The 22663-nt window shown below is 46.4% G+C and overlaps 1 protein-coding gene across 1 annotated transcript; it reads right to left on the reverse strand.

Moving 5' to 3' along the window:
* Positions 1 to 1222: 1222 nt before the first annotated feature.
* SARS2 (seryl-tRNA synthetase 2, mitochondrial) lies at positions 1223 to 22619 on the reverse strand. The gene is made up of 16 exons (XM_083159942.1): positions 22299 to 22619; positions 18316 to 18411; positions 15514 to 15543; positions 13436 to 13576; positions 11418 to 11472; positions 9821 to 9884; positions 9206 to 9311; positions 8993 to 9040; positions 8729 to 8837; positions 8192 to 8237; positions 4513 to 4600; positions 4324 to 4436; positions 3287 to 3380; positions 3027 to 3119; positions 2684 to 2749; positions 1223 to 1525 (listed from the first exon to the last, which is right to left on the reverse strand). Exons 1-16 carry the CDS (start codon positions 22542 to 22544, stop codon positions 1397 to 1399), a joined length of 1524 nt encoding a protein of 507 aa, XP_083016068.1. The 5' UTR covers positions 22545 to 22619; the 3' UTR covers positions 1223 to 1396.
* Between the last annotated feature and the right edge of the window lie 44 nt (positions 22620 to 22663).

The following is a 22663-nucleotide window of genomic DNA, read 5'->3' on the forward strand; positions in this document are numbered from 1 at the left end:
CCAAAATTCCACCAGAATCTGAGCTGCAAAATACAAAAATCACTCCTTCCCTTCTGAGTCCTGCCATGCACCCAAATGGTATTTTTTGGTCACATGTGAGGCATTGCCGTACTCGGGAGAAATTGGGGCACAGATTTTGGGGTGCTTTGTCTCCTTCATTCCTTGTGAAAATGAAAAATTTTGAGCCAGAACTGCATTTTTGTGTAAAAAATGTAATTTTTCATTTTCACTGCCCAGTTGTACCACAATTGGTGAAACCCCTGGGGGTTTGAAATGTACATTATACCCCTAGATAAATTCCCTGAGGGGTGTAGTTTGCAAAATGGGGTCACTTGTGGGGGGGTTCCTAACTTTTAGCATCTTATGGTGCCTAGAAACCTACATGGTGCCTAAAAAATAATCTCATAAAAAGGAGGCTCCAAAATCAAGTAGGTGCTCCTTCTATTATGAAGCCTGTGGTTTGGTCAACGTGCACACTAGGGCCACATATAGGATATTTATGAAAACAAAAGAATTGTGGGAATCAATTTTTAGTCACATTTCTCTAGTAAAATCTACTGTGTTCCTTAGAAAAATGTATTAAAATTGCAAATCTGCAAAAAAAAAATGAAATTTTGAAATTTCACCTACACTTTGTTTTAATTCCTGTGAAACACCTAAAGGGTTAACAAACTTCCAAAATGCTGTTTTGAATACTGTGAGGGGTGCAGTTTTTGAAATGGCATCATTTATGGGGGTGTCTCACATACAAGTCCCTCAAAGTCACATCAGAACTGAACTGGTCCCTAAAAAAATCAGTGTTTGAAATTTTCTTGAAAATTTGAGAATTTGCTATTCATATTGTAAGCCTCCTAGTGTCCAAAAAAATTAAAAGGAGGTTGAAATAATGATGGCAACATAAAGTAGACATATGGTCTATGTTAGTTATTAACTATTTTGAGTGGTATGATTATTTGTCTCACAAGCAGAAAATTTAACATTTTGAAAATTGCAAAATTTTCCATTTTTTTTACGACATTTTGGTATTTTTCACAAAAAAACACAGACTGTATCGACGAAAATTTACCACTAACTTGAAGTACAATGTGTCACGAGAAAACAATCTCAAAATCACTGGGATAAGTAAAAGCAAAAAAAAGTTATCCCCACTTAAGTGATACCTGTCAGATTTGAAAAAAAGGGCTCTGTCATGAAGGCAAAAACTGGCTGCGGCGGGAAGGGGTTAAGCTTGTCATTAGGAAGTTTATTTACAAAACATGATATACATCGGGGGGCCAGCCGTCCCCAGCAGCTGTGCACGGTACATCATAGATTCCACCCCTGTCTCTATTATCCGGGATAAGGATTCCGCCTCTGTCCACTCCTCACGCAGTCCGTGGTCCCTCCATGACACAGGTCATGTTATCTTTCTCTCATATTTCCGCTGATTGGTTCCGATGTATTTCTGTGGAGTGTACGATGGCTTTTCTATGATCTCAGAGTTCATGAAAGGCTGCAGCACCTTAGGAATGCGTACTCGGCCATCCTACATAAAGATGCAGAAGTGAATTATATGGATTAGGAAAGGCGGTAAAGAAAGGAGGGTGATGCGGAGAGCTCAAGCGGTTAAGCATGGAGGGGTATGATGAGAGGTCAGGTGGCAAAAGAAAGGAGAGTGATGCGGAGAGGTCAAGCGGTTAAGCATGGCGGGGTATGAGGAGAGGTCAAGTGGTAAAAGCAAGGAGGGTGATGCGGAGAGCTCAAGCGGTTAAGCATGAGGGGTATGAGGAGAGGTCAGGTGGTAAAAGAAAGGAGGGTGATACGGAGAGCTCAAGCGGTTAAGCATGAGGGGTATGAGGAGAGGTCAGGTGGTAAAAGCAAGGAGGGTGATGCGGAGAGCTCAAGCGGTTAAGCATGGAGGGGTATGAGGAGAGGTCAAGTGGTAAAAGAAAGGAGGGTGATGCGGAGAGCTCAAGCGGTTAAGCATGAGGGGTATGAGGAGAGGTCAGGTGGTAAAAGAAAGGAGGGTGATGCGGAGAGCTCAAGCGGTTAAGCATGAGGGGTATGAGGAGAGGTCAGGTGCTAAAAGCAAGGAGGGTGATGCAGAGAGCTCAAGCGGTTAAGCATGGAGGGGTATGAGGAGAGGTCAGGTGGTAAAGCAAGGAGGGTGATGCGGAGAGCTCAAGCGGTTAAGCATGGAGGGGTATGAGGAGAGGTCAGGTGGTAAAAGCAAGGAGGGTGACGCGGAGAGCTCAAGCGGTTAAGCATGAGGGGTATGAGGAGAGGTCAAGTGGTAAAAGAAAGGAGGGTGATGCGGAGAGCTCAAGCGGTTAAGCAAGTAGGGTGATGAGGAGAGGTCAGGTGGTAAAAGCAAGGAGGGTGATGCGGAGAGCTCAAGCGGTTAAGCATGGAGGGGTATGAGGAGAGGTCAGTTGGTAAAGCAAGGAGGGTGATGCGGAGAGCTCAAGCGGTTAAGCAAGGAGGGGTATGAGGAGAGGTCAGGTGGTAAAAGCAAGGAGGGTGATGCGGAGAGCTCAAGCGGTTAAGCATGGAGGGGTATGAGGAGAGGTCAGGTGGTAAAAGCAAGGAGAGAACACAGGCAGTATAGCAGGAAACAGATGAGGAGAACACATGCAGTACGGTGTGGACACACACAAGGAAACAAGCTGCAAAGGCAGGTTAAAAATCCTACTGAAACATTCACCTTTAACTGGTTGGACTCCAGGATGGCGATGATGAGTCGCGGGACAGCACAAGCTGTACCATTAACCTGCGAGTATGAAGAGAATTTACTCAAATATAGTAAACAGTAGAAAAGCCAGCAAGTACCAACTTGGTAAATTACTAAAGCTTCTAAAAGGTGAAAAGTGGGGATGTTGCCCATAGCAACCAATGAGATATGATCATTTTCTAGGATGCAATAGAGAGGATAGCTAGAGTCTCATTGGTTGCTATGGGCAACATCCCCACTTTTCACTTTGAGAAGCTTCTAGTATTTCTGTATACATTATACATGCAGGCCCTAATTAGTGTCAGGTGATACTGACTGTGTGGGCGTGATGCAGCTCGCCGCCAGGTCTCTGGTACATGATGTTCAGCCTCCGGCTCTGGTAATCGGTGCAGCTGGATGCACTGGAAACCTACGGGAGAAGAACAGTAAAGTTTGCATGAAGTGAATCACTTTTCTATAACATAACTAGTGCTTTGATTCATTGCCCCCTGCTGGCTCTTCCCCGTCACCACACACACTCATATCACATCATAATATCACACACACAGCCTTACTCTACTCTAATGTGTACTGTACCTCTCCATATTTCCCTCGTCCTGGCATCCATGCCTCTATGTCATACTTCCTGTAGGCTGGTAGCCCGAGTTCCTGAGATGGCATCTCCAAAACCCTGGCACAAAGGCATTAAAGAGCATTAGGGCAGCACGGACGGTGTAATGGTTAGTATTACTGCCTTACAGCACTGAGGTCATGGGTTCAATTCCCACAATGGCCCTAACTGTGTGGAGTTTGTATATTCTCCCCGTACTTGCGTGGGTTTCCTCCGGGTACTCCGGTTCCTACCACAATCCAAAATTATACTGGTAGGCTAATTGGCTCCCAACTAAAAACAAACACGAGTATGAATGTGTACATGTGGTAGGGAATATAGATTGTAAGCTCCACTGGGGCAGGGACTGATGTTCAAATATTCTCTGTACAGCGCTGCAGAATATGTGTGCGCTATATAAGAAACTGGTAATAAATAAAATAATAAATTAGGACAGTAAATACCCACAGTGTACCAGTTATAGCCCTAGGATGTAATGCTGTAATAAATGGTCCCAATCATTACGGGCCAGAAGTATCAAGCTTCAAAATGTTATAACATGGAGAGTGATAAACAGCCAGCCAATCAGCTCCTACCTGTCATGTTACAGGCTGGATTTAAAAAAAAATGACAGGTAAGAAGCTGATTGGCTGGTTGTTTATCACTCTCCACTTTATCACTTTTCGAACATTGATACATCTGTCCCTAAGACAGATACAGCTGCAGAGAGGCCAAGAGGTACACTTACTGGTTCATTTTTCAAAGCAGCTTGATTTAAAGGGGCAACAGTGATACATGCAAAATCAGGCTTATTTTGCACAGATTACTACTGCCCTTTTAATTCCAGCCTTTGAAAAATAATTTAGTAAATACAACCGCAACTACACAAAGACAGAACTAATCAATCCATGAGACAGTGGCAGAAAGATTTGCTGGGACAGAAGATAAGGCATTGGATACTACTGTAGATGTGAACCCCCCTATACTGTACTATGACAAGATGATGAACACGAACGTTACTCACTTGAAGTGTAAGCCGAGGTCGGAGAAAAGCTCTTTCTGGATTTGCAGGAATTCCTCCAGCAACTCCTGGCTTTCCTTCCCGCTCTCGTTGGCTGTGACCCCAAACATCTCAACCTGAGGAGGAAAGGAGGGTGGTGAGGAACTTTCCATAGCCAGGGTTACGGCCTAACACTCCACGCCAAGGGCTGACCTTGGTAAAGTGGTGAACTCGGTAGAGACCCCACGTCTCACGGCCCGTCTCTGTCTCTGCCCGGTAACAAGTGCTGCAGCAAACCGTCCTGTTCAGTAAAATACATCATTAGTACAACAGCAATAAGAGGGGGGGGAGCAGGTTACTGGCAGCTACAGACCCGGCGTGTATAAATAAATGATGGTGGAGGGCTGGTGTTGGGGGAGCGGGATCACCAAGTCCTACAAGAATTTGGAAATGTCTGGAGATACAATTCTACTCTTACCAGTCAGATAACGGGGTAATGATGAATGGTCAGCAGCAGCACTAGAATCACAATGAGAATGCATGGAGAATGCCTGATCACTGCTTCCCATGCTCCTGATCACTGCTTCCCATGCTAGAGTACAGGACTTTGCCCGTGCTGCACCCCTTCAGTGGAACGCACTCCCTCGCTCCATTAGACTCTCCCCGACTTTGCAAAGCTTCAAACGGGCACTGAAAACTCACCTATTCATCAAAGCGTCCCTTCCACTGCATAAACCAGCTGGTTCTCCGACCCCTTGCCTGTTTCCTGTTTACATCCTGCTATCTAGCCACCACCCACTTGCTTGCACCTCTTGTAATCTGTCTGTCTCCCCTTCCTACTAGATTGTAAGCTCCTCTGAGCAGGGCCCTCTTCCCTCCTGTTGTCAAAGCCCTCTTCTCTTCACATGTCACTCACAGCTCTCCTATACTCCAACACTCAGTGACCATCTTCGTCTGCATACTCCTCTCCATCATTGGCCTCAAGCCTCTAGTTCACGGGTGTCAAACACAAGGCCCGCGGGCCAAATTCGGCCCGCCAGACCTCGTCATGTGGCCCGCGCAGCTGCCGCCAGCCTTCACCTTTTATTCTCGCTTCTTTTTTTGACACAAGAAAGCCGCCTCTTCAGCGCATGCGCAGCAGCCTACAAGCCAGAGAACGTCTGCCCTCTAGCGGCACCGGCCGTTCTACACAGGAAACCTAAACTTGTTTTTATATTGAGCGCATGCCATCCTGTGATGTGACAGATCCAACAGCTGCCTGAACCCTTCTCTCCTGTACTGTAAGTAGATATGATGCATGTGGGGGGGGGGGTCTGCTTATTATTCTGCTTAAAAGTCTGATTATAATTAATTTGAGAATATAATTCCAGTAGGAAGGTTGCACACTGCTGATATCATCCGCAAGAAAACTTTATTGGAGACTGCTCAGACAGAAGAACATGGTATTTGGTCTGAGCAGTCTCCAATAAAGTGTCTTGTGGACAATATCAGCGATGTTTGACCCTCCTTTTCTGACTTGCATCATCTGCTACTGAAATGTGAGTGGGCTCTGCGTTGGTCTGCACCTGCCCTTCACAGTACTGCAATGGTTACATACCATGGCATGTGGAGCGGTAAACTTTGGATATACTGACCACTTCCATGTCACTTTACAGTGGTATAGGGACCATAAACTACAATCAAATACCTCATTATTCTGACTATGTTTCTGCTTTCAGAGCTAGTTATTACTTACATTATTACAAAAAACCGTAATAATTGAATGCAGTGACAATAATTTATGATAATAAAGAGTGGACACATAGTCCTACAGATACAACCGGCCCTTTGAGGGTGACCAAACTGCTGATGCGGCCCCCAATGAATTTGAGTTTGACACCCCTGCTCTAGTTGTATGTTGATTGAGTCCTCACTACTTATATTTAAGCTGTAATGTGTATTGAACTGTGGCGCTCTTTTTTTGTACTGTATTTTTGTTATTTATTCAATGTTATGCCAAGTTGTGTCTCCCTGTATTGTTCCTTTGTACGGCGCTGCGAAAACACTTGTGGCGCCTTATAAATAAAATTATAATAATAATGGAGCTCACAGCAGCTGTCTCCATAGTTATCTAGGGGGACAGTGTGTAACAAGATCTGAGAAGCATAGCATCAGCCTGCAATCCCTGTACGGTGGGCTGGAGGAGATCTCCGTGTATCGCGTCATCGCATTGCTCACGTATAGCTGGAGTCGTAAACCTTAAATCAATTTTGCATGCGACAGGCTCATATTGGAGCCCATGGTACATTCCCCTGATAGCAGAATCCCCATGGCTGCCATACAGTATGTGGAGATATAGAGTACTAACTTTGGAGGACGTATGTCGTACGGGGCAGACCTACGGAAGAGAACTGTGCTGTTCTAGGACTTAATAACTCACCCAGAAAGAGCATTGGCTCAATATTAGGGTACAGGATACAATGCAGCCCCTTCCGTCCCTGTCACTACAGTCAGAGCCGTGTGCATGTACTCCCAAAGAGGGTCATTCAGATGCCAAAGGATCTGCAACATCATGCGCAAAGTACAGATATTCGGCACTTTGTGCATGTGCAGGACCCAGTCTGCGTGGCTAAATGGGACCTGCATTGTCAGAAGAAATACGGCAGAGGAACGTGATTGGCAGTTTGCGGTCATTTGGGGGCAGCGACCAAGGTTTCCGAAAACAGAGGTGTGTCTTCACCGTTTAAGGGGAGGGAAGAAGCCAGGGATATATGGATATATATATGGTTGCACAAAGATTTCCTGGCATCATAAGCTGCCCCATGGTGAGTGAGTGATCGGTGTGATAGGACACAGGGTGGATCACTACTGCAGCAGCAGGCATCTATCTGTAACCAACCCCTCCTGCTGTACTACCATACAGTGCTATGTGACGGGCATCATGGTGAGTGAGTGATCGGTGTGATAGGACACAGGGTGGATCACTACTGCAGCAGCAGGCATCTATTTGTAATCGACACCTCCTGCTGTACTACCATACAGTGCTATGTGACGGGCATCATGGTGAGTGAGTGATCGGTGTGATAGGACACAGGGTGGATCACTACTGCAGCAGCAGGCATCTATTTGTAATCGACACCTCCTGCTGTACTACCATACAGTGCTATGTGACGGGCATCATGGTGAGTGAGTGATCGGTGTGATAGGACACAGGGTGGATCACTACTGCAGCAGCAGGCATCTATTTGTAACCAACCCCTCCTGCTGTACTACCATACAGTGCTATGTGACGGGCATCATGGTGAGTGAGTGATCGGTGTGATAGGACACAGGGTGGATCACTACTGCAGCAGCAGGCATCTATTTGTAATCGACACCTCCTGCTGTATTACCATACAGTGCTATGTGAAAGCACCTCCAACCACTGAATCAGGCCCACAATAAGGGAGATGAGAGACAGCACTAGAAGTGCGCACACACGTACGGTTTGGGCCCTTATCACCGGATTATGACAGATTGGCCTGAGAAATCTGGTGAAAAGTGCACAAATTGTATGTGCCAAAACCTCCGCTTCCGATCTCATACGCGGTCCCGTGCACATCGGATCTGAAGATCGGAAGTGCTGCACATAAGATTTATCGGATCCAGCAGCATTTGTTCAGGGTCGCATATGATACATCATATGACTGCCTCCGATGTATCGTATGGCTGGCCGGCAGCTGAGGTATCGCATGCGAAGCCTCAGATAACTGTCTGGCCAGCTTAAGAGAACATATCTCCAATTGCATAGATTGTTTGTAAATAGCTGTTATGATGGAAGTTGGCAATAAAAGAAAAAATATATTAATAATACAACAAAGCCTGTTGTATCGTTCCTATAGCATGTGCTGTAAGATCACCGATTGTGACTCACCTGATTGGGAGATCGGGCATTTGGACTGCATGATCCATAAAATATCCTGTAATACAATAGAGAAGTGAGTTACTCCCATATTGCACTGGTTGGGCTGTTGGTGCCATCTGTTGAATAGTCTCAGGGTCAGGATTAGTGCTAACACTCCCAGCTCCGGCAGTGCCTTTGGTTCTATACCGGCGGAGCGCCTCTGATCCTTGGCCGGGGATCGCCAGCATGCCTGCGATCGCCGGCGCAGAGGCGCTCCATCTGACTGGGACGTGCGTGCGTCTCACACGCACGCGCGTCCCAGTTTCAGGACGTCGCCGCCGCGGCATCCTGCCCGTCTCCTCTTCAGGGAGATGGGCAGGGATAGGGGGGATGGCGAGGGGCACTGGGGGAGGCGACGGAGCCATCTCTGTAGCCACAGGGCACGCGCAAGCATCCCCCGGTGAGAGCCGGCCGCTGGCGATAGAATCGCCAGCCCCTGCAAAGATGGAGCCTGCTCCATCTGTAAGTACAGAAGATATGAGCGTCTGTACACACGTACAGTGTTACCTGCTATGCCGACCTCCGCGGTACCAGCCAGGTGTAAGTCCGGGTGCGTAGCTGGATCCAGGCTGTAAACCTGCGAGCTGTGAGCGCTGGGCTGCATACCGCAGCCTTCCTGGGACACAGGGTAATAGGGACGAGTCAGGTGGATGGAGGCAGAGAATAGGAAGTCACATTAGGAGAGGGGAGATAGAGACAGGCAGATATTACATGGCTATGGATGTCAGATCTCCATCACATGTGGAAATAAGCTACAAGTCGTGAACTCACAAATATGACTCCTCTCAGCATGTCCGGCACAGACATTGGGATAAAACCCTGCAGGAGAACGAAAGAAAAAATTAAAATTCAAGGAACGCAGAGTCCAGAGACAAATCCAGGCAAGAGATACAGAAGACAGGGGTGCCATGTGTGATCTGATCAGTATAATCACAGTAGGGGTGACCGCCATTACACAATGAGTACCCCCACCTCCCCACTTACCAGTTTCACTAGTTTCTCCATGGTAAAGTTCACAAGAGCGTGTTGCAGCATTGCGCCAGCTCCACGGAGGTAATAGCAGCGGTTACCGGAGATGTGAGCGAGCCGTCTGAGCAATATGAAGACAGAGAAACCATGTAAGACTAACGTAGCCCAGCGACACATTTCCGCAGTCACAGAAACACCATTACATTGCGTTCTCCATCATATGCCTCTAATCTAACAGCACACACCTGTGAACCATCATCTCCCATAATCCCGCACTCTAAGCAGCAGAACTATTGAACATCGATAAAAATGTTGGCCATAGTTACAGTAGTGGATGAAAGCAACATATAAACAGACATCGGGTTCACTAGTAACCGCACGGCGGACATTATGTACCGACACACACATCGCGCTGACGCACGTTCCCAGCGATAGATTACGGCACAGACAGTAATAACGTAAGTCCTGTGGAAAGTGCCTGGGGCTGCTATTACATAATTAGATATTACTTATGCACAATTTGCTCGTTCATTATTCAGGAGCTGCGTGAGTGTAAGCACGATCCTATAAAGATCTTGTAACTGGTTACGTGGCTGGGTTTGGTCTAGACGGGTTGATTCTGCTTTGTACCTCTGTCTAATAATATCCAAATCTTCCCCTAGCTCCAGGTGGCCGTAAACATCGAAATCAAACTCTAGGAGAGAAAGAACACGGTTAGACTATCACCCAGTAACCGGTGTCCGGTACACAGCAGCACATCCTACCTGGGCATTACTATCCGCCCCGTACACACAGGCTTATAGTACATAGGGGACGGCACTGTTACCAGTATCACAATACAATGTCACATTTTGGGACTGATTCAGGTTAGCTTGCTAGGCAGCCTACATTCGTTGCCTAGCGAGCTCCTTAATGCAGCTTGCATCCCCACGGTAACATGCGAGGGGAAGTGTCTGAGAACACACCCCCTTGCATGCGGTCGAAGGGAAGAGAAATCATTGAATGGTTGGAGATGGCCGTAAAGGGGGCGTGTGCGGACATCATGTAAAACTCGCCATAGCCTGCGCAGAACCTCCGCCATCGGATCAAAGCTGAATCGCCCCTTTATCCTTTAATACTGGTATAGCGTTGTTGTATGCTCACGTCCCCTGTGTTTCTATACAATGCTTACATAGGTTTATTTTAGGATGTAACTTGTGCCAATCACTGTGTAGTCAGTAGGTTGATACAATATGGTCAACATGATATGATCAACAAGTAAAAGGCAGGCAATGCTTAATGTCAATAGGTACAGAAGGCCAACACACATATGGTCGACACACAGTTTTCAGGGTTTTTAACATTTTTTTTTAACTTTTTCTTGATTTACCATTCACGGGGAGAATTGGGAACAGTGACCTTACCACAAGCATGGAGAGCGATTTGAGGGCATACATTTGCATTAATTGTGGGCACATATGAGGAACCCTAGAAAAGGACACCCACAGAACCAACTTTTTGCAACCTTTTTTTTTTTTCAAGTCCACCAATTACATGTTGAACTTTTGACCACGTCAAGATTTTCCATGTTAGCGATAAAGGATCCGCCTAACGACTGGCTCTCTAATTACTGTATATCTCCTACCCCACATCCGGTCAGGCCACCTGGGGGGAGCAGAGAACTACTGTACCTGGGGGGAGCAACAACACTTGGAAGCAACGCAGTTAAATGTATTCTTAGCGATATTCCACGAGAACAGCACCGCAACGCTCATAACAGTGCGGTGCTTGAGCAGTAAAATGAGCGATGAGGAGACACCATTTGTATTGGCAACGTGCGCAGCCACATGTTTTGTGTATTACCAATGGCCAGAAAAACAAGTACGTACAGTTGGCCGCACCGTGAAAGCAAACACAAAGCGGGAATCCAATTAGCCTGAATGTTAGCTGCGCAGGGAATAGCTCAGGTTTAACTTCCTGTTCCCTGTGAGGTAACGTGCACTACCCCATACATTCCGTGTAAATACCACCTCAGGAACGCGCAAGCAGAGAAATGCCTGTCAGCAGCAACAACGGAATAACATGACAGGAGCTGCAGCCGCTCTAAAACAAGAAATATCAAATGTATACATTTTCCACAATTTTAACCACGGTCCCTCCCACCCCCAAAAACAGGCCTCTGTTACTAAACGATTACCCCAACATTCTCCCCATAAACGGATTTCCCGGTCATTGATCTATTCCTCACCAGGTTTCACGCCGACAACCTCCAACTCTCGCGCGTTACTCTCATCGCCGACGGGCTGGAACAGGGAAGACAGGAATTATTTAGCTTACTGAAATGTTGATCTGAAGGCACCAATGACCTGACACGGGGGGATCCAGATTAACTACAACAAGTGCACATATCATAGACAGGAAGTGATTCAGGGGTCTATGTATTCAGACTTGATCACAGGGCAAAACTATGCTGCACTGCACGTGAGGCAGATGTAACATGTGCAAAGAGATTTATGAGGCCTACACCCGTGATGATTTCAGGGCATTTTCTAAGCGATCTCACTAGCTTAGAAAATGCCTCTACATTGCTCTGTGGACCTTAATCTGGTCCGTTCACACCAGTGCTTTGTTCGCACGGGGACCGATGTTGTATTAATGCGCATACGCAGGACTGCGGGCGTCCTCATTAGCGTTGAGATCGTTGGGCATTCTTATGCAAATGAGGCCATAAAGCGGGTACAAGGGGCGGTCAGCTGACATCACCGACCATTGAATGATGTGGGTGTTACCCTGCAGGATGTGAATGGATGTTTATGTAAAAGGAAGGAACGCCGGTGATGCGAATACGCATGTGAGCGAATCAACCATTGTGCAGGGGTCACAGAGATATGCAACCCTGCGCGTCGCTATCACCCAGAGAACACTGGCGATTACAGATTGCGCAGCACACAGCGCTGACACATCGCTGTGTGCTGAGCGTTCTGGATAAATCTATTACATCGCCAGCCAGGGCCAGTGTTCGCCCCGGAGAATACTGACCCTGACATATCGCTCAGCGCACATCGCTGTCACATTGCTGGGTGCTGAGCGATCTAGCATCTCACTCAGCCGCATCTCCCAGTGTGTTGTCCCCTTTAGATTTCGGTGAGGTGTGTTCAAACTGAAATCTAAACTGCTGTTTAAAAATAAAGCAGACAGTATATAACCTGCACAGAAACGAAATAACACCTTCATATCTAAAGGGGCATACACACGGAGCGATTTTTTGCTCTTTTTCTAAGCGATCTGACTAGATCACTTAGATAGGAAGCACAAATCGCGTGTATGCCCCACGAGCGATGGCGGTGCGAGGTCCGCCACGTCGCTATCACCCGCAAGTTAAGTCAGTGTATGCAGTCAAAATCTAGACAAATCGCTTAGCAAGTGACTGCAAATCGCTCTGTGTGTACAAAATAAGGGATAGCGATCGCAATCTATGTCATCCTGAACCGCTACCCGGTCCTTTTTTTTTTTGCGTAAGTAAAATCGCTTAGCGCACATATACGGGCTCTCTATGGGCGATCTAGACACCGGGAAATCGCCTACCCTAAATAGCTTAGCAAAACCGCTCAGCACACATCTCAACGTGTGTATGCCCCATAACTCTCTCTGCAATCAGGTCTGAATTAGGCCCAAAATGCCAGCCAATCAGCCCCCAAGTGCCCTTTTTCAAACACAGCCTGTAACATGCCAGTTAGGAGCTTATTAGCTGGTATCTGTACATCTGCTTTATCGCTCTCCAAGATTTTGTAAATAGATGCCATTGGTGGAATGTATCAGGATGAGAGATTCAGAAAGTGAGAGATTTGGTAAGACATCTCCAGTTTTTTTAAAGCGGCAATCATTTACACTGCAAAATCAAACTGGTTTTGCAGTGTAAATGATTGCTGCTTTAAAAAAAACTGGAGATGTCTTACAAATCTCTCACTTTCTGAATCTTTCATCCTATTACATTCCACCCCATATTTCCTAATTTCATGTATAGCGAAGTCCTGACTTTAGCAGTGATGTAGCATAACTGTAATCAGAATGTGTCTACTTGTATCTACTTGCAATGCAGGCTTACTTATTTATGACAAATATTTGGGATTTTTAAATTCAAGATTAAAGCTTTAACAATACAAGAAACTTTATTATTTTACTCAAAAATGTAAATCTACATATATAAACTGTGTACTGCTGGATAATATATAATATGTTATGATTTGGTCCCTGCCTGACTCTCACCGTATCCGGATGGGTTCTGTTTGGCAACTTAAGTGCTTCCTGGTAGAAGGATTCCTGCTGTTCTGTCTCCTGCTGGTACAGCGCGGTGAGCTGCTGCCGGATCTCCTTCCCTCTGTTCCGGTTGGACAGGTACCTGGGAAGCTAAGCCACAAGTTATAAGGGTGGTATCTCATATCGTGCGCCTCTCCAGCTGCTGTGATACTACAAGCATGCTGTGATACTACAAGACCCAGCATACCTCCTACCAGCATTTAACATTTAGGCTTCATAACTGCTTTTAATACAATACTATAATGCTAAATTAGTTATTTAAATGTAGATATAGCTCAATGTCCCAATAAAATGTTACTTTTGTAGAATAAACAAAGTGATATAATAGAGAATGTTTTGCATCCTATGAGTTGGAAAATAGTTTAAGGAACATATTGTGGGGAATTCAATTAGCTGCAATAACCAATTTTCACTTTTTGTGAACATTGGTTATAATTTTTTACTTTATTTGTGTGTGCGTCATTTATTTTGATATTGGTTTTGTAGTGGGACTATAAGTCCCAGCGCGCCCATTAATGCCCCACATGCTGGGTTCTCCAAGTTCCAGCATGTGGGGGAGGCTTGCTGGGCCTTAAAGTTTTACTACAGAACTCAATATTTATTTTTTACACTTTTATTGAACTCTTTATTTGTCATCAGCCCAGCATCCACTGCCAGGGACAGCCCTGGGCATCATGTTTTGGCCGGGGGAACTAATATAAATAGTTTCCCCAGGCTGTGGCATGACACCGCTGGCTGTTGGAGCCTGGTTTCCGAAATACAGGGGGACCCCTATTCCTTTTGTCCACCGTATTTTGGGAACTAGGACCGGGCCAAGAGCCTGGTGCTGGTTAAAGAAGTACAGATGGAGCCGGGCTCATCCTTGGCCGGCGCTCGCAAGATCCCTTTCACTGGCGAGCGCCGGCGATAGAGACTGGGACGCGTGTGCGTTGCACGCGCGTCCCAGTATCACAGCGGCTGGGCAGCGTCTCCTTGCCCGTCTCTGCTTCAGGAAGACGCTGCCCAGTTTGGGGGGGTCGGGGCTGCGAGGGGGACCGGTGGCGACGGTGGGGGAAGCAGCGGGGACCCCCACCAAGCTCCCTTGCCACGGGGTGCGCGAGCGTCTCGTGCACACGCCCCCCTGGCGGTAGCGGGCCGCTGGCGGGGGATGGCGGTAGAATCGCCATCCCCTGCAAGGATGAACCTGGCTATATCTGTATAGAGAGACCCCATTTATCCCCCCCCCCCACTTGTATTTCTGCAACCAGGACCGGCTCATTGAGCACAGGTCTGGTTATGCTCATGCGTGGGGGGGGGGGGGAGGGGTCCCCACTCCATTTTATTTATTACTATTTATGTTTCTGCTTTTCACACCTATCGAAGCCTGCACAGGTCGGACTTATCCATGCAGGTTTCAGCCAAATATGCCTAGAAAATGTGGCGTATTTTCCATTCATATTTTCTACTGAATTACCGGCCAAATTCAGCAATAGCCATGTTAGTAAATGAGCACACCGTCGCAGAACTCATGGCCAAATACGGCTGAGTTATATCAATGGTGTATTCATTCCTACACCAGAATTCGTCTGAGCTTGTCGTATATAAATACAGCAAATTAGCCAAAGTCGACTGATAGTAAATTATCTGATACTAACTTACCAGCCATATTTTACATTGAAAGGGTACGAATACGTGCATTCATTGCTTCAATCTTAGTAAATTTCCACCACAGCATCTATCCACGGTTATGCACAAATGCAATTCTACAAAACGTTGTCGTGACACCTGTCAGGTGCCTTCCAGTAATTAGTACCCACTTCCCCCCCCTCTTGGTTCCTGTACCAACTCTTGGATCTGATACGTAATCTCTCAAGTATCAACACATGCTGAAAATATTTTACATGCAACCAATTGGCCTAACATATTTATCGGGCCGCAGTATTTTGTAACCCTTGAATACATATGAAATGATTTTGCTGTGCACATTAAGGGGTAGATTCAATGTATCCACGGTACACACAGCTATGGATCATGAAGGGTGTACTTACAGATTGCAGGGTCTGTCGATCGTGTGTTTGCTGTGGGAAAGACACAGGATTAAGAAGCAGCCGTAGGAGAGAGAGAGATTCTCATTGGATAAGGCAGAAAGTGAGATACACAAAGCCCCATAGCTATGTCCCCCTCTGGTATATAAGTGGTCTGTTATACTCATGGGAGATCGGACCAAGTCTCATGTGTTTGACATCCTGTCCGACCCGATGTGCAGTCCCCTGCATATTGGATCCATGCAACCCAAAGTCGGGCAGGGGACGCAGAGCGGTGCTTGAATTAAAAGAAAAAACCCATACAAATTAATGAAAAGCGGCCTCCCATTCAGTTGTTTTTTGCAGCTCGGCTCCCGACCTCTCTCCCCCTGCCCGGCTCTCCGCGAACCCTCCCGCCGTCCTGCAGTTTCCCACATGCAATCCAGGGCATTGGTCGACCCCTGAAATAGGTTGACATGGCTACGATCGACACGGTTGGAAGGTTGACACAAAATAACCCTGTAAAAAACTCACGTCGACCTTTTTAACTGTTGACATTTCCATTGTCGACCTAATGCTTGTGTCAACCTTCCAAGCCCCGTCCACCTTAGCCACTTCGAACTATTTCAGGTGTCACCCTAAGCTCTTTCGACCATCAGTGGTCGACCTAATGACCCAATCCCCAGGCTTCATACATCCCAAATGTACACAATTTGGAGTTGTTATGCTCGCTGAGAGAGTTGGGAGGTACACACCTGCCACTTCATTATGGGAGGGGCTCCGGGACAGTTCGTCATAAGCAGGCTACATACTGACATGGCCACACCCCCTTATTGAAGCATGTGACTATTCCTACACCATCAGTGCTAGTCCAAAAGGAGACAAATACTGTATACAAATGTAAATAAAATATTAAAGTAAATAAGTTAGTGTTGAGGGGAGCTGGGGTACTCGTTTCCTAACACGGCGCTCACAATATTTAGTTGTATGGCATTGTATTCAATTTAAAATTGTATACCATTGTATATGGCATACAATGCAATGCGATTTTACATTGTATAAGCACCCTAATGGGTTTTTTCAATGTTAAATGGTCCCTCCATACGATTTTTTATTGTATAAACACCTTATTAGGTGCTTAAAATGTTAAATGCACCCCCACGCCACCGCCACTATCAATGCCAACCCGAAGCATGGCGAGCGCAGAAAGCCCGCAAGGGGCGGCGGTACGCGTCCTCTGACCTTTTCATACCCCCACTATCCACGTCGGCATGGAGTTGATCTTATATAGTGTGGCGAGCACATCGAGCCCGAAGAGCCCTGCGCATTACTTCACATGTATTCCGCGTGCGCTCGCCACACTATATAAAATCAAAACCCCACTGTTTTGGAGTGCCACAGTTGGCATCTAAGCCTACTTGGAGCCACTTCATCAACGGCTGTTTCAAGAGTCTGGTAGAGGTAAATGTAGAAATTAGTGAGAGCTGTTGTTGCAGGGAGGTGGAAAGTTGTGGAAAATTAATAGCATTAGTATTTCTGCGGGTTAGAGTAGGCTTGCATGATTTCAGTGTCAGTGAGCTTGAGGTAATGGAGGAGAGCGAGAGGGTAAAGAGATTGTGATCAGAGAGAGGGAAGGGAGTGTTAGTAAAATCAGAGACTGAGCACAGCCTGGTGAAAACAAGGTCAAGGCAGTGGCCTTCCTCATGAGTAGAGGCTTCGAACCATTGGGAGAGGCCGAGAGAGGAGTTTGGAAGCATGCAAAGATGGTGGACTGTCAATAGCAATATTGAAGTCACCCAGGATGATAGTGGAGATGTCAGAGGATAAGAAATGGGGGAGCCAGGCAGAGAAATCTTCTAAAAATTTAGTTTTGGGAAGCCCAGGTGGGCGATGGATAGCAGCAACATGCAGAGAGAAAGGGGAAAAAACCCTAATAGAGTGAACTTCAAATGATGTAAATGTGAGTGAAAGAACTGGTGGCAGAACAGAGTATGTGAGGGCTTGTGAAAGTAATATACCAACCCCACCTCCTTTACAGTTACCAGGCCTGGAGGTGTGAGTGAAGTGGAAACCACCATGTGACAGTGCTGTAGGCGAGGCCGTGTCTAATTGTGTGAGCCAGGTTTCAGTAATGGCCAGCAGGTTGAAGTTGTGAGAGATAGATGTTAATTTATTGCAAACAGAGTGTGCATTAAATAGGGCACATGTAAGTTGTTTGGTGTGTGGTGGGAGGCATGTGAAATTTATGAGGTTAGCTGAATTTCTAGGCTTAGAACCAATTAAACCTGAGTGGGACAGGTGGTTCGGGCCTGGGTTTGGTGATATGTCACCAGCTAATAAGATTAGAAAGGAGAGATAGATATAGGTGGATGTTTGTGGTTTTTTGTATTGATGATGGGAAGTGGATGTGAAAGTACAAGTAGAGAGGTAAGTAAAGAGCTCATGAGTGTTTAGAAGAGGGGAGTGAATAATAGAAGAGTCAATGTGCACAGAGTGTTGAGTGTCAGGGAGATTATAGGATGGTAGAAGTTTGGTGAGTATTTCATGTAATGAAATGAGAAGTAGCAGTTTGGTGAGCATGATGTGATTGGTGTATGTTAGAGATAGGGTTAAGTAGATTGGATAAGTATAGTAATATTGTGTAATATGTATTGTATTTACCTTGCTTGATGTTGTTCAATGTTTTTCAATAGTTTTTTAACTGTTCTTTATGAGTAATTCCCACTTTGTAATTTCTCACTTAGTAGATTTCTAACTTCTAGAACTGCCCTGGCATTATATGTAGCATGGTGCTCACTGTCTTGTCTTACAAAGCACAGTACTCACCACCATGCCTTTGACTTCATTGGCTATTTGTACTTTCTCCTCCTCCATTCTGTGGATGTCCTGTCTCAGTCTCTGCAGCTTTTCCCAGGAGCAGACCTATGACATCAGGACAACAGGTGAGAACAGAGAGTAATAGCCTCCCACTGGCATTAGAGTAGGATTTAAGAGGGTAACACACAATACACCTTTTTTTCTATATGTCTGATGGCTCTTTTTCATCAGCTGTTTCTTAAGACTTTTAGGGGGAGATTTAGTTTGCTGACACATCCGCTAAGTTCCTCAAAGACTGGCAGTCACATTGGGATGCAGTTAAAATCCCGGCGGTCGGGATCCCGGCGTTCAGAATCCCGACCACCGAAATCCCAACACATTCCCCCTCCGTGGGTGTCCACGACACCCCTGGAGGGAGAATAAAGGAGGGAGAATAAATTAGTGTGCCGAGCGTAGCGAGGCACCGGGCGCGCTGCGTGGCGAGCGCAGCGAGCCCGCAAGGGGGGGCGATCCACGTCCCCCCCTTGTCAGCATTTCGGCTGTCGGGATTCCGGCGTCGGGGTTCTGAACGCCGGGATCCCGACCGCCGGGATTCAGAACGCCGGGATTCAGTACTGAATCCGTCACATCACTGATACTCCCTCTCAGAGGTGTGCAGGACAACTACCAATGTTTAGCACCGTACCATACGTGACATACACAATTGAGCATTGCAGTCCTATAGAGTTGAAGCTTGCGAGCAGGGCCCTCCTACCTCTATATCGGGCTGTTTGCTTTTTCACAGTTTGTAATTGTAAAGCACAATGGAATATGCTGCGCTATATAAATACATTTCTGAGAATAGGAATTGAACCCTTAATATACACTAGAGCAGGGCTGGGCAACACCAGCCCTTCAGATGTTGATGAACTACACATCCCAGCATGCCTTGTATCAGTTTCAGCATGGCCACATAGCAAAACTAATGCAAAGCATCCTGGGATGTGTAGTTCATTAACATCTGGAGGGCCGGTGTTGCCCAGCCCTGCACTAGACTCATATGATTAAACTGTTTAAGATGCTGAGTATGCAGCAAAAACGGTATATCGCCCTCTGTATTGTGGGGAAATATAAGGAATTGTATCCATTCCTTATATTTCCCCACAATACAGAGGGCATTATACCGTTTATAATTGCGCAATAGTTGTGCACATCCAAAATAAGAGCAATATCGCCCATTTTATTGCACAGGCTTATGGAGATGTGGGGTAAAATGTGCAACATGCTGCCAGTACGAGTGCTCTCACGCTGGGGCACATGTATTAAGCTTTAACAAGAGATAAATGCAAGGGTGATAAAGAGAGATAAACGTCCAGCCAATCACCTAATAATTGCCATGTTACAGGCTGTGTTTGGAAAAAGTCAGTAAGGAGCTGATTGGCTGGACGTTTGCGTTTATCTGTTTTTAAGGCTTAATACATCTGCCCCAGTGTACCAATAGCACACTGACAGCTTAGAGTTTAATTGAATTAGGTCACTGAAGAGGTCCATGCTCATACAAAAAGCACCGACAGCCTCCTGTGCCATTAACCTTCTACAGGAAGAGGTACATTATTCCTAATGTAACATGGGCAGCAGTTTGTTCTGCTTATACGCCGGTGACAGAAAGTGACGCTTCCTGCGCGTGATGGTCAGCCTTAGTGCGGCGTTTTAGCTCTGTAGGTGTCCCCGATGAAAGTCTTAAACATTGAAATGTTGGAATAAGGTCTTTATTGATCTCTTGCAGCAGTGTATGGCCTTCCTTTCACATGCGATGTGTCACATGGGAGGGACCCCTGTTCCCCGGCACATGGAGGAGGGTCCGAGGTTGCACCTGCATGCAGGTCCAACCTCTGACTCAGGTCTGATGTGCATCCAATTTGTGCAGATTTCTCGGCCCGTTGGGACCCGGTGAAATCGACCCAAATCGGCTAGTGTATGGGGGCCTTAAATGTGTGTGTGACTATTTATATATATATGTGTATTGTAGCCATTTTCAGCGATAGTGTTAGGACCTGCAGAAAGGTGGGGTCCCGTGAAGGGGGCTGCAGGCTTAAATGCATTGATCAATTCATGAACCAAATCTCCACTATTTATTATCAGTTAATTTAGTGTGTGCAGAACCCCTACAATGTCTGTTTAAACAATGTGGTCACAAGCCATAGGGCACCCCAAAACTAGGAAAGGTGAGTGCCGATGTTAAGTCTATATATTGTTTATTAGATTAATTTTTTAAATTAGTCTTATTGTGGTCACATTCTCTCATGCACCCTGCTTTAACTAAGATTCCATAGCTTATGTTAACCATTTCCCTAGATGATTAGTGACAGGTGTGTTGGTAGCTGCTCACCTATAAAAGCAAAGTGTGCTGTGAGCTTCAGACCAGATAGCATACCTGGAATCAAACATTGATGTGATAGCTATGTGTATTGCATACCTCCCAACTTTTGATGGTCTGCATGCGGGACGATGCTCCTGCGCGCCGGAGGCGCGTTGAAATTTTCGGGGGTGTGGCCTAATTTGGGGGCGTGGCCTATACATGTGGCTCTTCCGCGAGGCCACGCCCCCATTTTGCCGCTATGGGGGCATGACCCAGAGGCTCTGTGAGCCTCTAGCCATGCCCCCAGTCCCCTGGCTGCGGGAATAGACGCTGTGCGCATGCGCACAGCGTTTATTCCCCGCTGCTTAGCAGCTGACAGGGGGAACTCCCAACAGCCCCCCCACACCGCGGGACACTGCCGCCCGCGGGTGGGACATCGGGACAGGCCCTGACAATCGGGACTGTCCCGATAAAATCGGGACTGTTGGGAGGTATGGTATTGTAGCCATTTTCAGCGATAGTGTTAGGACCTGCAGAAAGGTGGGGTCCCGTGAAGGGGGCTGCAGGCTTAAATGCATTGATCAATTCATGAACCAAATCTCCACTATTTATTATCAGTTAATTTAGTGTGTGGAGAGCCCCTACAATGTCTGTTTAAACAATGTGGTCACAAGCCATAGGGCACCCCAAAACTAGGAAAGGTGAGTGCCGATGTTAATTGTATATGTGTGTGTGTGTGTATATATATATATATATATATATATATATATATATATATATATATATATATATATATATATATATATATATATATATATATATATATATATAGGATTTGTCGGCACTCCACTTAATAGGTGAACGTATACTTGGTTCCTGGGTGCCCTCCTGGGTCAGTTTAAGATAGATAGGGAGGTAGGTTGGCAGCACTCGCAGGGTTTTAAATGAAGACAATACACCAATGTCGTTAAGAATTTTCCTCAGAAGCTTCTGAGGAAAATTCTTAAATAGAATTGAAACGTTAAGACGACATTGGTGTATTGTCTTCATTTAAAACCCTGCGAGTGCCGCCAACCTACCTCCCTATCTATATATATATATATATATATATATATATTATATTGAGGATCCGACTGATGCCACTGTCACTTTGGGCCTTATTTTGGTTCATTCTTTCTGACAAAATCCTTCTTAGATGGGCAAAACCATGTGCACTGCAGGTGGGGCAGATGTTACTTGTGCAGAGAGAATTAGATTTGGGTGGGGTTTTACTTCAAAGTGAGATCTATATTGCAGTGTAAAAATAAAGCAATCAGTATTTTCCCTGCACAGAAACAAAATTACTCACCCAAATCTAATTCTCTCTGCACATGTTACATCTGCCCCCCCTGCAGTACACATGGTTTTGTCCATCTAAGAAGGATTTTGTCAGAAAGAATGAACCAAAATAAGGCCCTATATTATACCTGCAAACGTAAGGGGCAATGGACAGTGTGTACCTGCATGTTTGGGTGCCATACACCATCCTATGCCATACCCTCCAACATGAAACACTGCACTGCAGCTCTGCTCTTGGGAACCAATAACGATCCCCTGTGCAGAGAATCCCTTCCAATTATAAAGCATGCACTGCTGAGGATCTCCCAGGGCTCACCACTGCCCGCAGCTCCCCCTCCTTGGGTCTCCCCGGCCTCCTCTCCCCCAGCTCCTTCTCTGCAGCGTCCAGATCCCGGCTCAGGGCTTCCATGTCCAGCTGGGGCCACGCACTGTAGCCCTCCCGCGCATGCTCGTATAGCCAGCTTGGGGGCCCCGGGTCCTCCTTGCTGCTTAGGGACCGTCTCCCTACGTGGACCCGGCTCACAGTGCGGGCAAATAACCCAGCCAGCACGCGGGCAGCCATAGCCTCGGAGTCCTCCTAACCGGGGGACTGGAGACACCCGAACTGACCAATCATCGTACAGCTCCTAATGCCGCTGTCACCAAGACTGCCCAATCAGAGTCAGCAGCGCGGTGACCGGT

The sequence above is a fragment of the Crinia signifera genome, chromosome 9, assembly GCF_055691185.1.
Source record: "Crinia signifera chromosome 9, ASM5569118v1, whole genome shotgun sequence".
NCBI classification, from domain to species: Eukaryota; Metazoa; Chordata; class Amphibia; order Anura; family Myobatrachidae; genus Crinia; species Crinia signifera.